General features: G+C 32.7%; 1 protein-coding gene across 6 annotated transcripts in view; it reads left to right on the top strand.

Moving 5' to 3' along the window:
- Positions 1–16,375, top strand: part of LOC144972792 (cholesterol transporter ABCA5-like) — a 79,078-nt gene extending 62,703 nt beyond the window's left edge. For all 6 annotated transcript variants that reach the window (XM_078914434.1, XM_078914432.1, XM_078914435.1 and 3 more), the window contains 5 exons: positions 1,897–2,016; positions 2,545–2,783; positions 3,188–3,243; positions 6,238–6,322; positions 15,306–16,375. In XM_078914434.1, coding sequence (XP_078770560.1) covers positions 1,897–2,016; positions 2,545–2,783; positions 3,188–3,243; positions 6,238–6,322; positions 15,306–15,325 — 520 coding nt within the window. In that variant the 3' untranslated portion in view covers positions 15,326–16,375. The remainder of the gene's footprint in view (positions 1–1,896; positions 2,017–2,544; positions 2,784–3,187; positions 3,244–6,237; positions 6,323–15,305) is intronic.
- Positions 16,376–16,865: the final 490 nt, after the last annotated feature.

Raw genomic sequence — 16,865 nt, 5'->3', positions numbered from 1 at the left:
CGGTCTCTCACTCCTTCTCCTTTACCGCTCGTCCTCTCTCAATCTGCCTCTTCCCTGTTCCAACAATCCCTTTACTTCCATAGTCAATATTTTCATTTTATCTCGTCCTCCCGTCCTGGTAACCATCTATATCTATCTGTCTATCCACTCGCTCTTTATTTTATTCATCCCCACATTCCATCCTCCCATCTCCAGTCAACACTCGTTCAGCGAATCATTCGAGGCAAGCGCACGATCACGCTCACGCCCACAACACCACAATCTCCTCGCCTCTGACGAGCTCAATACAATTATCGGCCGAATCTAACAAGTTAAATTATTCATTTGAAGAAATATCTCATAAAATTCAGTTTATAATGAAGCAAGATTTTGAATTTCTTGCAACATCAACTCTAACAACAATCGTGCAGCGTAAGCGCCATTTTGCATAACTTATGACCATGTGATCCCGAGGACCAATGAGAGAGAAGGATTCAAGGGGTTTTCCGTTGGTAACTATGCAATGGCCTACTTCTGTTTACATAATTGGAATTTGACTACCCTCTTTCGGGGTTATAATTTGACCACAAGATGGGGTCAATGGGCTAAAAATAGCATTGCGAAGGCAGGAATGGAGTTCCCTTTGAGAAAAAGTTATAGGTTACCAGATTGGCGTCCTTTTGCTGAGCTTAAAGAGTCGTCAACGAACGTCAAAATGATCCCTCTTTCAATGGGTGAAAACAGGGTATACTCTCTTTAAAGATTAAATTTATATACTTTAAGACTGTTTTTAATGAAAAAAGTACGATTTTATGATAGAAAAATACCTTAAAAAGTCAAAAATTGAAAAAACGCATTTTGACTATTTTAGTCATTTTTCAAATATAATGGCCGTTTTCTCAGTTCAGCTAGATGTACCTTCCGGACTGAACCGTCGCGCGACATCACATATGTGCAAATTATATATGCTTTTAAGTGGGACTTGAGATTTAAAAAATATTCATTGTCAGAAAATTATAAACCGAAAATGTCACACAAAAAAATAATGACTTCTTTGGTATTATCAGTACTTGTAATGTTTGTTTATCTTTATTTTAGCAATTATGTTTTTTGTTTCCGTGTTTTAACTTGACTACCTGCATTTGTAATATAATTCATTATCTGTAAAGCACTTAGAGATGTTTGGTTAATTATTTTTATTGTTTTCTTCTTCTTCTTCTTCTTCTTCTTCTTCTTCTTCTTCTTCTTCTTCTTCTTCTTCTTCTTCTTCTTCTTCTTCTTCTTCTTTTTTATTATATATTATTATATTATTATTATTATTATTATTATTATTATTTATTATTATTATTATTATTATATATTATTATTTATTATTATTATTATTATTATTATTATTATTATTATTATTATTATTATTATTATTATTATTATTATTATTTATCATTATTATTATTATCTATCATCATCATCATCATCATCATCATCATCATCATCATCATTCATATCATCATCATCATCATCATCATATTATTATTATTATTATTATTATTATTATTATTATTATTATTATTATTATTATTATTATTATTATTATTATTATTATTATTATTATATTATTGCTTATTATGTAATTAGTCGGACATCACAATTCCCATTTTGCTTTGGTACAACTCAAAGTAACATCTTCTTTAAAGCTGAAAACATTAGGGTCATGGAACAAATGCACGTTTTTTCTTCTGGGTTGCATGTGATGCTAATGTTTATAACATTAATGTCATTTTAATGACTGTTCTTTACTTTTACAGTTTCCAAATACTGCAAGCAATTTTACATTTTAGAAATATGAATTCTGTAACAGGAAATAGCTTTTTTTTTGTCAAAGAAGAGAATGTGATTGTCTCGTGATTGTTTTTCCAGGGACACAATCTGTGCAACATTCCGTGACACCAATAAAGGTGCCATTCTCACAACGCATTACATGGAGGAAGCAGATGCTTTGTGTAGCCGTGTGGGCATCATGGTCAATGGACAGCTACAGTGAGGAATGATATTATTTTACTGGTCATTTTGTTGCAAGAAAATAAGTTAACTTCTGATTAGAAGCTGGTCTAGTGTAATTGGATGTGGAAAAATGGCACAGGACAAAATCTGTTTAGGTTGGCAGTTGCGGAGGCCAAGTCCAGGAGGGATAAGCCATGATGATGATGATGATAGTGTAATAGAACCATATGCTGCTAGGCTTTGAAAACCAATAGTACTGATTCCTATGAAAAAAAAACTGTTTCTCAAATGTTTTTCTGCCTTTTTCCCGTTGTACTAATTTTTATTGGGCACTTGACAGCTCAAACCTTTTTTTGTTGTTATGAAATTAACTTTAACTTGAAGTATAGGAAGTCGCGTTATACTTTAAAAAATAAAACCAACTCTGAAAGCTTGCTACTATTTATTTTCTTTTATATTATGATAATTATTTTACAAAAATGTTATCCCGTTTAGCCAAGCAATTAAAATAAAATGGTAACAAATGATGAAAATTACTCTTAACAATCATTTTTCAATCATTAGATGTCTAGGATCAACTCAGCATCTAAAGGACAAGTTTGGCTCTGGTTATATCCTAGAAGTAAAGCTCGCCTATATCCAGTCCTCTGAGATTGAAATGTCCATGAATAAGTTGGAAAGTCACTTGAAAGAGTTGTTTCCTGACATGCAACAAGTGGAGAGATTCATGGAGAGAGCCCAGTATGCGATTCCGAAGGAAAACGTCAAATCTTTAGGCGTCACATTTGCTAATCTTGAAAGTTGTAAGTCTTCTATAACTTTAAAAAAAAAAAAACCCGAGTCACACCCTCAATTTAACTTATTAAAAAGAAAAATAATCAAAGAATGACATCATCATACTTTTTCAAATTTGATACTTTTCAAGAGCTGTTGAACTTCATACATTAATAACATTTGATGAAAATATTTTAAAGATTATTTTTCTGCTTCATCTTTTCAAGTTTTTTGTCTACGTTGCTGCTGAGGATTATCTTTTTCGCTCAAACAACAGAGAGAAACAAGAATTATTTTAATGAATGAAGATTTGACTTCATTAAAAAGCATTGAAAGTTGAAAGTAGAAAAATGATCATGACAAGGAGACATGTAGAAGTTTTTTCTGCTTTATTAATAAAGTGTTGATTGTTTTTCTTCTCCACAATCTCCAGGCAAATCATCACATCAACTGGAAGAGTATAATTTCAGCCAGAGCTCTTTAGAACAGGTAGGTTAAATAAGCTCCAATCTTCAAAATGTATGTCCAGATATATATTTTTTTATAAATGACAAAATAAAAAAGATGATACAGTCATCTAATGCTGTAAAGGTAGAAACAGCAGAAACCATTTGTCAAAGAGAAGAGATGCCGTTATGAAATTGGTTGAGAACCAAGCACTTCAAACTTTGATGGCCAAAAGCATTGGACCACATTTATTAGACTAGTTGTTTTTGTTTTTTTTGTTTGTTTTTTTTTTTCCTTTTTGCATAGCAGTTCAACTTGATATTGAAGGGTAAGTAACCAAGATGTAATGAAAATATAATTAGAATTAAAACCTCTCAAATACCATCTCACGCAACCACCCTCATAATTGGCTATGGTAGGGCACACAACTAATGGGATTATAGATATTAAAGGTCATTTTGCAAAACTTTAACGCAATAGACATGAATATTATGTATATTTCAAAGACTTATAGAAATGATTCAGCTTTAAATAATGATAAATGATCAAATATCTTCAGGGCTTGTAGGAAATGATTGCAGGAACAGCTTTTCACTCTGTAGATAAAGTACTCTCTTCTGACACTTTGAGAAGCTATTCTAGCTCTTCTTTTGATTTCAGACTCTCGGATTTAAAAAAAATTATTATTTTGCAATATGTAAGATAGAGATATATACACACGTGTGCTACAAGTTGAGATAAAGATGAAAACTAAAACCTCCTTAGTTTTTGACTTAGTTGACTTATTGCTGATCGCCTCCTAATCTTCGGACGGAGACGCTTTGGCAGCTTCTCTGATTTCTTGGGTGAGTTCTTTCCACTGATGACAGTTTGCTGTGATGAATCTCATGTATTCTAAATCCTTTTCGCATCTCAAGTCTTGTGGGTCATTGAGGTGCTTGAGGCCTTTATTTATCGTAGTGTATATGCTTGTTGTGGGTCTGCCTTTGTGTTTGTTATGTCCACTTGGTGTAAAGAATAATGATATTGCCTTACTTGTTGGAATATTTCTTTCTCTCCTTAAAATATGTCCAAATAGTCTCCATCTTCTTTCCAAAATTTGAATTGATAGTGGTTTTTCTTCGCATCTTATGTACAGCGATTAGTTACTTATTTTGGTTGGATAGTGGATATTTAGAATTCTCCTGAGCTGTCTCCTATGGAAGGCATCTAATTTATCTTCTTCGCTTTTTGTTAGTGCTCATTTTCCACAGTTATGAATATGTGCTGATTTAACAAGGCTCTTGAATAACTTTATTTTTATTTTGCTTTTCAGTTTGTTGTTTCTAAGCCATGTGAGTTTCAGCTTATTGAGAGTGTCTGTGGACAGATGTTGTCGTCTTTCTATGTCATGTCTCCAATTAACGATCCCACCTTTTTTGTCTTTTTCCAATCTTTGTCAAGTTTCGTAATGTCGCTTTTAACAGCAATTACGAAAAGATTGTGTTTCTCTAATGCTTCTTGTACAACTTTAACATTAAGATCTTTTCTAGCAGAGGATTCTACAGAACATAATGAAAGAGCAAAATAAAAAATTTTAACTGTTGTTTCTCATGTCATATTTATTCTTTTTCCAATGTGATACTTTTTTCTTGTTTGTATCATTACAAGGAATCTACTGGGTGGGGATCCTGACCTCCCAAAGCGGGAAGGGAGGTACATAATGTGTCTTCTATCCCCTTATATCTGTTTTCCAACATGCTTTCCGTCTTTGTCTTGGAATGAGATTACTTGGTTTTGTCCTGGTCCTGGCCAGGTGCCCTGGCTGAGAGGGAAACAGTCGAATGTATAGTTAGTTTTGGGAGATGATATTTTTTTCCTTGTAAATCATCTCTCTGTTATGCACTGTATTATGCTTTCTTTATATTATATATGATTTGTAAAACATTTGAGTGTGTTCCTCTTAGCGGGGACATGTGCTTGTGTCTGGATGAGACTTTTATTGATCTCAAACTAAGTACTTTGATGGAGTGCTTTTGGAATCTACACCTGTTTCTTATTTGAACCAATTCCCCTTGTTCTTCCCTTTTCTTGGATGCTTTATTGTAATTCTAGAACTTTTTACTATCCCATTTTCTTCCTTTTTACTGGCGCTGATATGACCTTAATGTGTTGCAAGCGCCGTAAAACCCTTAAAAACAAAAACAAAAAACAAACAAGGAATCTACATAAGTAATAAAATATGTTTTGCTATTTTTTTTGTACTTGTACAAACAATTTAAATTTGTTCGAAATCACTTATTCCTAGATAGGCAATTACTATTTCTATGTCACAGTATTGAATTACCTAAAAAAGAATGTGAAAGGCTATTTTGTGTTCCATATCAGGCTCCTTTCTGTAGAAAATGACTTAAAATGTGTTATTTTTAAAAGAAAGAAGCAATTTTCATTGTCAGTAGAGGAAAAAATATTTTTTTTTTAAAATATCTATTTTTAGATCAACATTCTCTGATGGGAACCTCCAAGTCCACCTAAATTCAAAATAAATCGTTGCAAGTTCAAAATATCTCCCTATTTCGTTGAAAATAAATTTTAGCTTATGCCATTTCTGATGGAAGGTAGGATTCAAATACTGTTCGAGGGACAGGCAAAACTATGTGCACTTCCTTTAGAGACTATCTCCTTGGGCTGTTCCTATATTACCTATAAATAATTGAATCTTGATGTCTCTTTTTGTATCTCCTTGGGCTGTTCCTATATTACCTATAAATAATTGAATCTTGATGTCTCTTTTTGTGTTGAAATATGACAGGAACAACATTTTGTCACAGCCTCATAAAATACTTTGAGAATTACGAACCTTGCAAAACATTTATTACGGTGTTCATGAGGAGATCCATGAAAATTTAATTCTTACTTTTGCAGTACAACTTTAAACTTTTTGAATCCTTCAATTTTTCAAATAAGAATAATTTTGCTGATGGCAAATGGTCTTTTGTTTTCTACTTAATTATTTCATTAATTGAAACTGTATCTTTTTTTACCTCCTACCCCTAGGTTTTTTTATACTTTGCTAAAAAGCAAATAAATGAAGCAGAGGAAGATCAAGAAGATGAGAGTGCCATGAGAGAAACCTCTCTTCGTAAGAATATTCATGTGTGATATTACATATACGGGTTCCCAGTGTAGTGTTTATAACTAACATCTTGTCCTTTTAATAGTTTAACTTACTAATGTTGACCTGTCTTACCTGCTTGTTTGGTTATTCAAAATTTCAGTTTAATAATTTTACAACATATTTGCTTTTGTCATATAAAAAGAAAAAAAAGTAAACAAGAAATGATTACATTTTGAAATGTTGAATCAAAAAAGAGAATATACAGTTGTATATTGAGGAAAATGTTTAGATACTACAATAGTGATAACAACATGAGATAATACATGTGACATCAGACTTAATGAAACAAATTTGCTACCATTAGAAAAGATTTTTTTTTAAAACTTTGTAATCTGTATATTGCTCAACATGGTCCATTTGAACTCAAGCACTCCTGATTTCTTGACTTGGTGACTTAAAGAGTACAGTCAATTAGAACACCCCCCCCCCCCCCCCCCCGTATCTCTAGAAAAGAATAAGATTTAAAAAACAATACAAAACAACAACAATCTCATAAGTTAAGAGTCATAATATAAGTCCTAACCTTTGCATTTATACCCCCCCCCCCCTCTGACAATCTGACTATTATAAGCTGCATTTTCAAAATGTAATGTCATAGGAACGACATTGTAAATAGTGAATTGGATCTCATGATGTGTCAAATGCATAATACATGAGTCTTCATTTTAATATATCTATGAACGATTAAGCATGTATATGTGCATTATTAAAAATAAATAAATAAATAATAAAACAATACAGAGGGTTTCCCAAAAGATAATATTGAGATCTGTCTTGCGTTTAATAAGTAAACGAAAATTAACCATCAAAAGCTACTGTGTTTAATTTTTAACAGAGAAAAAAAGTTTTAACTGAAAGTTAAGATAAGAACAATTAAAAGAATTGAGTTGGGTGGAGGGCACAAGATATTATGATGCAGCCTTTGTCTGTCCCAGAGCATGTGCATCACTGTAGAAAGCATTATTTGTGTTCAATTTACATACACATGTTTATGTATAAATTTTGCCTCACTTTTACTCCTTCCAGCTCCAATAGTTTCATTAAATCAAATCCTAGTTATTCATTATTTATGATTTATATGCTTCGTGAAGGTTTTATTATAACATAATCAATGTTCTCAGATGCTGTGCAATGTATACTATCATTTTCATTACGAATGCATTTGAAATCCAGATTTTTATATTGTTACCAATGTTTTAATATATATTTTATAGTATTAATGAATCATTATAAAAGATACATTTTCTTCTTTGCCTTATGTCATGGGTTGGGGGTTCAGATAGCTCAGTTGGTAGAGCCCTCGCATCACACACAAAAGAATCAAAATCAATCCCGGAAGAAGTCAAGATTTTTTTCTGACCCCCTCCCCCCCTATCCACTTAGCAGTGATTGGGTAGCTGGGTCTGTTAGATGTCATAGACAGTACTTAATGATAAACTAGCATACTATTCATAGGTAGTTAACAATTAGTATTGTCCGTTTCACGCTCTATTATTTAGAAACCGGGATAAGCTCTTGCTCCATGGGTTGAAAACGACCTAGTTAGAAGAATAGTTGTAAATTGGTTGTTAGTGATGCCACTGACCTCTACCTTCTCAATTTAATTCATATAGCAACTTATTCTTTTGTGGATATTTTACATTCCATTTGGCATTTTAAACTTCGATCTTCTTCACATTTATTGTGGGTCTTTTGTGACTCGTATAGTTTAAGTAGTTAATTTTCTTTTTTTGTGTGTCATTCTCATCCCATATATTATATATAAGATTTGTAAAGTATTCCAAATGTTGTTTCAAAACCATTATCACTTCTTTTTGATGGCTTTTTAAACATTTGCAGATCAAATTTAGCCTCAGGTTTCTTTGTGACATGATTATTTGATACTATAGCAATGACTGCTTGATGAAATTTGTTCGAACATTTCACATCATTGGATGAATGGAATTCAATGATCAATTTGTCGAGAAAGTCAAAATGAAAAAATAGATTAATTAGTGAAATTAAATTTGTTCAAATTTGTGATAGTGATGAAGAATATCTACTAAATTATTGCTTCCTATCTTCTTAGATCAAGAGTATTCTCTGCCTCTTCCATTATAGATCTGGCTACCCAGTTACTTTGGTTAATAGTGATTTGGTTAATAATTTGGAAGAACATTTCTTTCTTTTGGGCAGGATATGAATCTGTCCCATCTTACTATCAGCTAGAATAATCAGACCCAACTACTCAACCTTTGATGAAGGAGCAGAGATTATCTTTACAGGATTCGATTCCTGTCCCTGTGACTTGTGTTGGTGATCTCTTCCAATATAGTTATTTTGGTCTTTGCAGTAGAAAGAGACACATGTAAACAAAAAATGTTGTAAGTCATGGTTTGTTTCAACTATGGCCATCAATACACATTTGTTGATTTCAGATATTCATGTAATATTATGTTGTAAGTGGAGTCATTGTGTGATTGTGCACATTTTTTTTATACTTTGGAGAGAGAGAGAGAGAGAGAGAGAGAGAGAGAGAGAGAGAGAGAGAGAGAGAGAGAGAGAGAGAGAGAGAGAGAGAGAGAGAGAGAGAGAGAGAGAGAGAGAGAGAGAGAAAAGAGAGAGAGAGAGAGAGAGAGAGAGAGACTGGGTGGGGGTCCTGACCTCCCATAGTGGGCAGGGAGGTACATGCTATGTCTTCTATCCCCCATACCCGTTTTCCAATTGTTTCCTGTCTTTGTCGTGGAATGAGATTACTTAGTTTTGTCCTGATCCTTGCCGGAGCTCCTTGGCTGGGAGGGAAACAGTCGAATGGATAGTTATAGTTTTGGGAGATGATTTTTTTTTTCTTGTAAATCATCTCTCTGTTATGCATTGTATTATGTTTAGTTTACAAATTATATTATATGATTGGTAAACATTTGAGTGTATTCCTCTTAGTTGGGACCTGTGTTTGTGTCTGGATGAGACTTTTAGGTGATCTCAAACTAAGTACATTGGTGGTCTGCTCTTGGAATCTACATCTGATCCCTATTTGTTCCCAGTTCCCCTATGTCTTACTTTTTCTTGGGTGCTTTAATTGTAATTCTAGAACTTTTTACTATCCCATTTTCTTCCTTTTTACTGGCGCTGATATAACCTAAATGTGTTGCAAGCGCCGTAAAACCCTTAAAAACAAAACAAAAACAAACAGAGAGAGAGGAGAGAGAGAGAGAGGAGAGAGAGAGAGGAGAGAGAGAGAGAGAGAGAGAGAGAGAGAGAGAGAGAGAGAGAGAGAGAGAGAGAGATGTGCCACGAATAGTCAAGGGTATGAATTTAGATGGTGCATAGTATGTGTATACCTACTGGCGTATGGCAATGGTTAATTGATATTATTAATATGATAATTTGCATAGATTTAATGGAAAAAGAACTGAACATGTGTGTATGAATGGTGCCAGACAAAGCAAGAAAGAAAAAAAAACAAGAAAAAAACATTTTTTAAAAATCAGTCAACCTCGACTGGGGATTGAACCTCAGACTTTCTGGTTACCGGTCAGACGTGCTACCATTACACTATTGTCGACTGATTTTTTTGGGATTGTTTTTTTTTCTTATATTTTTCTATCTTGCTTTGTCTTACACCGGTGCCTGCTCCTAAATTTCTTCATTTTATATCGATTTAATGGGGTGGGTTTTATATTTAAGTTGCACATGGAATTTTTACTGTGATAAATGTTATATTTTGTTGCTCAATTATCGACAGATTTATTAACACCAAGATTTCTTATCATTTTCTTCTGAAATAAATGATCTCATTGCAAACTGATTTTAATTATACTTTTCTCAGTTTATTGTCTGATTGTAAATAATTGAACTTTAATCACTGTGGTGCAAGCGAGGGTTCACTGCATAAAACGTGTACTCGGTGAAGAATATAAACATTAAATCGTCTCAACTGTTGGGTAACCTCTGTGGTGTAATGGTAGTAAATCTTTCAGATAATCAGGACGCCTGAAGTTCCATCCCCAGTCGAGGAAGACTGTTTGGAATGTTGTTTAACTTGCACTTTTCTTTCTTGCTTTGTCTGGCACTGTTTTAAAACCAACAAAATAATTGAGTTCTTTTTCCAAAATTCATCATCTATCCGTTCTGTTTTTCTCCATAAGGCTTATGGGAGATCATTTCCATATCTTATTTTCCAAGTTGTCATTCAGGAATAGCTATCATATTTGCATTCTATTGCTGTTTCGCCTTGATATTGCTGCTGATTACTATTTTAAACTCAGTCAATAAATTCAATAAAATTTCTGTTTTAATGGCGAGGTAGATATTTTAAAATTGCCATCCATTCAATGACTGGGCGATCACCCTGACCTGATTTTTTTTTAAATTATAGAAAATGCTTTGCCTTTGATACCCAGTAGCTCATTTCAGTGTTAGCTGCGCCTTTTGTTGTCTGCACAAAGAATCTTAAAATAGTTATAAAAGATTTTTGTGACCGTGAGAAACAGTCAAATTGTGTTTAACTTTTCCACTCATCACCCATTCCCTCTACCGATCTCCTTTCACCACTAACATTGACATTTTTTTTTCCGAATAGAAATTTCTTCCATCTTTATGCAAAGATAACTCATTCATGGAATCGTAATGTACCAGATGACCATTAAAAGTTCAAATCACAAAAATAAAAATAGCCGTGAATTTATTCAAGATGACAATTCCATTACTTTTAGAATCATGGAATACCTTATCCACTTTGTTTTGTCAAATGGGCAGCAAAATAAATTTATTATCTTCCATTTTGGAAAACACAGATTTTGAGGTATGTTACATATTTCGACACTGTGTAATACATTGTTTAATAGTGTTTTTTTTTGGTATTTCTGGTTATGGTCTTCAGATAGCAAGAAGGCTTATAGTGGGGAGTTTGGAAGATATAGAACAGAACTTCATCTGGTTGACCTTTTACCAAGAAGTTTATCCTCTCAATTAATTTGTTATTTTTATTATTCTGTAAAGATGCAGCTTCATCTCAGTAAACCGTTTACATTTTCTCTGAGATCCAAACTTTCTTAAATTCGGAAATAGAATGTTAAATATCATATCAGAGTAATGGTGATTTTAAAAGATCATGTATTGGTAGATCTTCAGAATTTCAAATGTATTAAACGATTTGGGTGTCCACATATCTGCTGTGCAATGAAAAGATCAATAGAGTGGTAAAACCCACTTTTACATGAGGGCCAAAATGTAAATATACATGTGTAATGTTTGGCATTTTTATTTTCCAATTAACGAGAAATGACTCTACGTCTTTTTTACAGATGGTAAAGATCTAAATATCTTAATTAGATGGAATTCTTCTGTTGTACTGCCATTAAACTGCAACTATATGTGCTGCTCTCAAAGTCAGTTTGCAGTTTTTATAACTTAATTTGGCATGACTTTCTTATTTTGGTATCTCATTCTCCTTTCTTAGATCAACTCCAAAATTTTGTTCATATAAGTAGCCAAATGTTTTGATTGACTTGAAAAATTAATCAACGACAGAGATACCATTTTAACTGAATTAATTCAGTTCAATAAAAATATAATTTCTGATAATGATAATCAAAACACTGATGGATAACATATATTTTGTTCAACTTTGGTGTAATTTGATTCAGTGAAGTCAAAGTTAAAACTGTTTCCTTGGTCTGCACTGTGTAGTGGTCACCTGGTATCTATAATGAAATCCCTGTTTGTAACACTGGTCGTCTTCTGTGCTTCAAACTTCAAGGACTCACGGACACAGATACTAAAAGTGTAAAATTTGCCTCTGTGTTAATCAAAAGACAGCCCATTTCATGGACAGAATATAGTTGAAATCAAAGTTATATATATACATATAAAAAAACTACTTCTTTTTTACTTCTTTTATTTATGTATTATTAATTAATTAATTTATTTATTTTTAAAAAATTATTATTATTATTATTATTATTATTATTATTATTATTATTATTATTATTATTATTATTATCATCATCATCATCATCATCATCATCATCATCATCATCATCATCATCATCATCATCATCATCATCATCATCATCATCATCATCATCATCATCATGATCATGATCATGATCATGATCATCATCATGATCATCATCATCATCATCATCATCATCATCATCATCATCATCATCATCATCATCATCATCATCATCATCATCATCATTATTATTATTATTATTATTATTATTATTATTATTATTTGGTTATGACAATTTTCTGTGATATATCTTACTTAAAGTGAAAGTCATTACAATGAAGATACGCGGGTGGTTGGATGGGAGCATCACCCTTGAATCATATACCTATGATGTTCGCATGGGTGTACGATCCGATAGTGATGTCGTTTCTTCTTCTCTTTACTAGCCTATCCTGCTTCTTTGGTTTGTGATTGTATTTTTGACAGGGGATATTTTTTTTTCTGTAAATCTTCTGTCTGTTTGTTCTTGATTATTTATAATTTAGCTTATGATATCTTTAGGTTATGATTTTGATTTACATTTGTACTATTTTTGTTAGATTGCTTGTTTTTTTTGTTTCAGCGGTCTCTCATATAACCTCAATTGTGTTGGAAGAGACCTAAAGCAACAAACAAACAAACAAAAACAATGAAGATAATTTTTGAAAACACATATGAAATGAAGTATAACGAGTGGATTTTTAAGATGTTATTTATATATCAGTTTTGCCTTTTACTACGATTGATGGCTGGCACACAATATATATGCACAGCTTTCAACTTTTAGATGCACCTTATGTATGACAAATTCAAGCTTGAAAAGAACAGGAATATTTTGAGGTTGAAATAACGAAGTCAGAGGCTTGGTCCTGGTGAGTTTTGGTTAAGATTAAGATTTAAATTTTTTAAGACGTTTTTTCTCCTTTCAAATTCTAATGAATATTTCCTTTACAACCTGACCAATTAATCTCAGCTCTAATCAATCTCCTTTGGTTATAATTTGATAGACTTATAGATATTTGGCTTTGAAATATAACTGAACAAATTTATATAAAAAACTAAAACAGAAAAATTAAATATATGCTTTGACTCTAGACAAGACTGTCATTATATTTCGTTTGCCACAATTTGCAATTTCAATTAATAGTTGCTCGATATGTTGACCAATTATTTTAAGTATCGTATAATTAAATCAAAAGCACTTTTTTGGCTAAAATTTGATAGCCTGAATCCATTTTGCTTTGAAACATAACTTTACAAATTTATAGAAAAGCATGAAAATAGAATGTTTGCATGACACAAAGTAAAACTGTAATTAGATGTCTCTTGCTGCCTATGGCTAGCCGTCTTTGACTTTTAGAAACGTATTCACTTTTTGTAAATAGCATGCTTGTCAGCTTTGTGTTATACCTACTGATAAGACAACAAATTATACGAGTCAACTTTACTCATTTTGATGTTTTTATCTGTCGATCCTGACAAATTCAAATAATGAATAGACTGAACTAAAGGGTCCACTTTATCAAATAAAGAAACAATTAGACCAAGTCCATTCATTATGCAATACATCTACAGTCAACAACACTGGTCTTTGTGAAAGATCATGTCAGCCAAAAGGTATGATACCGGGACTGGCAGAATGTATGGGATTGCCAGAAGAGTAGTTATGTAAGAGGTCGGCCTCAATTCTTTGTCCAATTATCGATTTACATAACCAAACAGAAAAGTGATTTAGAATCATTTTGATTTAACTGCATTTTTATTCGTTAACTGAATCAAAAATAATGGAAAGCACCCTTGTTTGCCTGTCTACATAAGTTTCTTCTGCACGTGTATCATCTTCATTAGATATCACTTGGCTTGATCTTAATTTTCAAAATAGACAAAATTATATCTATTTAAAGTTACCTCTCTTTAGTTTGGGCATTTTGCCTAAAATTATATCTTTTAATCATATTTTGTGCTGAAAGGGTTCCATCTTGTTGTAATGATAGATGCTAATTCCTATTGAAGAGTTGACTTTAAAACCTGTTCAGTTAAACCTAGAGATAGAAAATGAGTTCATGCTCTCTTTCAATCTATTTAAGACATTGGAAGCACAAAGGATAAGCAAACTTTAAAAACACTTACTGTATTTTTCTATATAACCTAAAGAAAACAAGTATTTTCCATGTTAACTCCCTAAATAAATAACAAAGAATAGCGATTTTCGTTGAATGCTGGAAAAAATAGTTATAGTAGATATTGAAAGTCATTTCAATTATAAGTAAAACGAGTATGTGGTCTTGTGATATGACACTCACTTTCGGATCAGAAGGTTCTGGGTTTGATCCTTGCTCGGCGCATAGTTGAGTCCTTGGAAAAGGCTCTTTACTCACATTATCTCACTGCACTCAAATGTAAAATGAGTACCTGGTTGTTAACACCTTTTTTTCTGTTGGAAAAAAAATTGTAATATCGCTTAACAGGTGTCTCGTCCTTCATGTTACGTGTTGCAGTTGGTCAGGGACCCCTGTAAAGCGCTTTTAGCACTTGCACAATCTTTTTTTTTTATAAGTAAAACCGAAAATTGGAAATGTTTGGTTATCATTTTATTCAGACATACTCTTTTTTAAATCATATTTAGTACATTTTAGAAGAAAACGATAGGGTGTTACTTATACATAACTAGCTGTCTCATTTGTCTTTTATAATTGAATTGCCTCCTATAGTTCATAAAAAGAAGCGATCTCTGTTCTTGAACAGTGAATTTTGAGCTGCTAGAAGCTGTAAACTGTTAAAATATTGAACAAAAATACGTCCAATCGGGATAAGGGATGGGTAAATGTGTTTTCTGGATAAAAAGGGTCTCATTGGTAATGTTACCAGGGCAAGTATGATGTGTGTATATTTTTTAACCATAATTTTGTTTCTCATAAATGCATAAACAAAAGCTGATGAGTGCACTTTTGTGATTTTTTCCCTTTTTAGTACAACCAGAAACAGTATGATGACACCAAGAGAATCAACTTTTCAAAGATGGTCTACTGATGATGTTGGAATCCAGGTTTAATAGTAACTTGTGTGAATGAAAGCACCATTTAAATCAATCTTTGTAAGAACAAAAGGCGATGCTTTAACAGCATCTTGGCTTAATGACTGGATTAGAAATGGGAATAGTGGAATTGAAAGAGTAAACAATGGAATCAGATATAATGAAAAAACTATTTATGAATTTAACTCTCATGTCATACTCATACGCTTGACCTGGAAGATTTTATGTTAAGAATGGTAGTGTGTAACCCATGTATAAGTTATTACTCTATTCATCTCAATGTGTGAGTCAATTATCTTTACTAGTTGCTGATTATCAACACCTATAAAAGATCATTTTCACACTTTGTCTCATACAGTGTGATGCTTTGAGCAATATCGCACACAATTGTAAGGTACTGAACTTATTATATCAATACCTGCAAAGATCATTGTCTCGCACAATGTGGTGCGTAGAGCAATAACGTATACTTTTATGGTACAGAGCTTATGAATTTTATTTATCTATTTAAGAAAGTTGAAACACAGATGCAAAGGTTAAAATTGCCTTGGATGCATGCAATGTCTAATTATTTGCGGGTTTGATACTGCTCATTGTTGTTGAAACTCTCTGTCAAACTCTCATACCAACGCAAAATATTGACTAATCCAAACCCAAAATGCTTTTCGGTTATCAGACCTGCAAATATCTGCATGTCGCGTGCGTGCAGTTAATGGTCAATGTTAGTCATGCCATTAATAGAAATAATAATGGTTTTCTGATTCCAGTGATACAATGGCTGTAATTCAATTCTAATTCAAGTTTAAGCTTTCTCAACAAGACTCATTTGAACCACCTTATGTGTTTTGTTGACTGACCTTCATTAGATTTTTAAAAAATTCAAATTCAAATGATGGCATGTGTCCCCAAAAGAGAGTTACTGAGGCTCAAAAATTAATAACAAAGTTTTGTTTTCACTGATTATTTTGTTGATTTATTTAATAAATCTGTTTTGTCTTCAATTCAACCTATATTTGTAAATTTCTATGTTAATCAAATTCTGAACTCTGGGTGGGGTTCCTGACCTCCCATAGTGGGCAGTGGGGTACATACTGTGTCTTCTATCCCCTTATATCTGTTTTCCAACATGCTTTATGTCTTTGTCTTGGAATAAGATTACTTGGTTTTGTCCTGGCCTAGCTGGGAGGGAAACAGTCAAATGCATAGTTATTGTTTTGAGAGATGATATTTTTTTCCTTGTAAATCATCTCTCTGTTATGTATTATTATATTTGTTATTTTGAATATATAATGTAAGCATTTGAGTGTATTCCTCTTTGTTGGATTTTGTGCTTGTGTCCGGATGAGACTTATAGGTGATCTCAAACTACGTACATTGGTGGTGTGCTCTTGGAATCTACATCTGATACCTATTTGTTCCCAGTCCCCCTATGTCTTACTTTTTCTTGGATGCTTTAATTGTAATTCTCTGGGTGGGGATCCTGACCTCCCATAGCG

The sequence above is a fragment of the Berghia stephanieae genome, chromosome 5 (assembly GCF_034508935.2).
Source record: "Berghia stephanieae isolate SIO BIC M18660-M18661 chromosome 5, UCSD_Bste_1.3, whole genome shotgun sequence".
Lineage (NCBI taxonomy): Eukaryota > Metazoa > Mollusca > Gastropoda > Nudibranchia > Aeolidiidae > Berghia > Berghia stephanieae.
The sequence above is the reverse complement of the archived record's forward strand: the minus strand, read 5'-3'. Positions and strand labels throughout refer to the sequence as shown.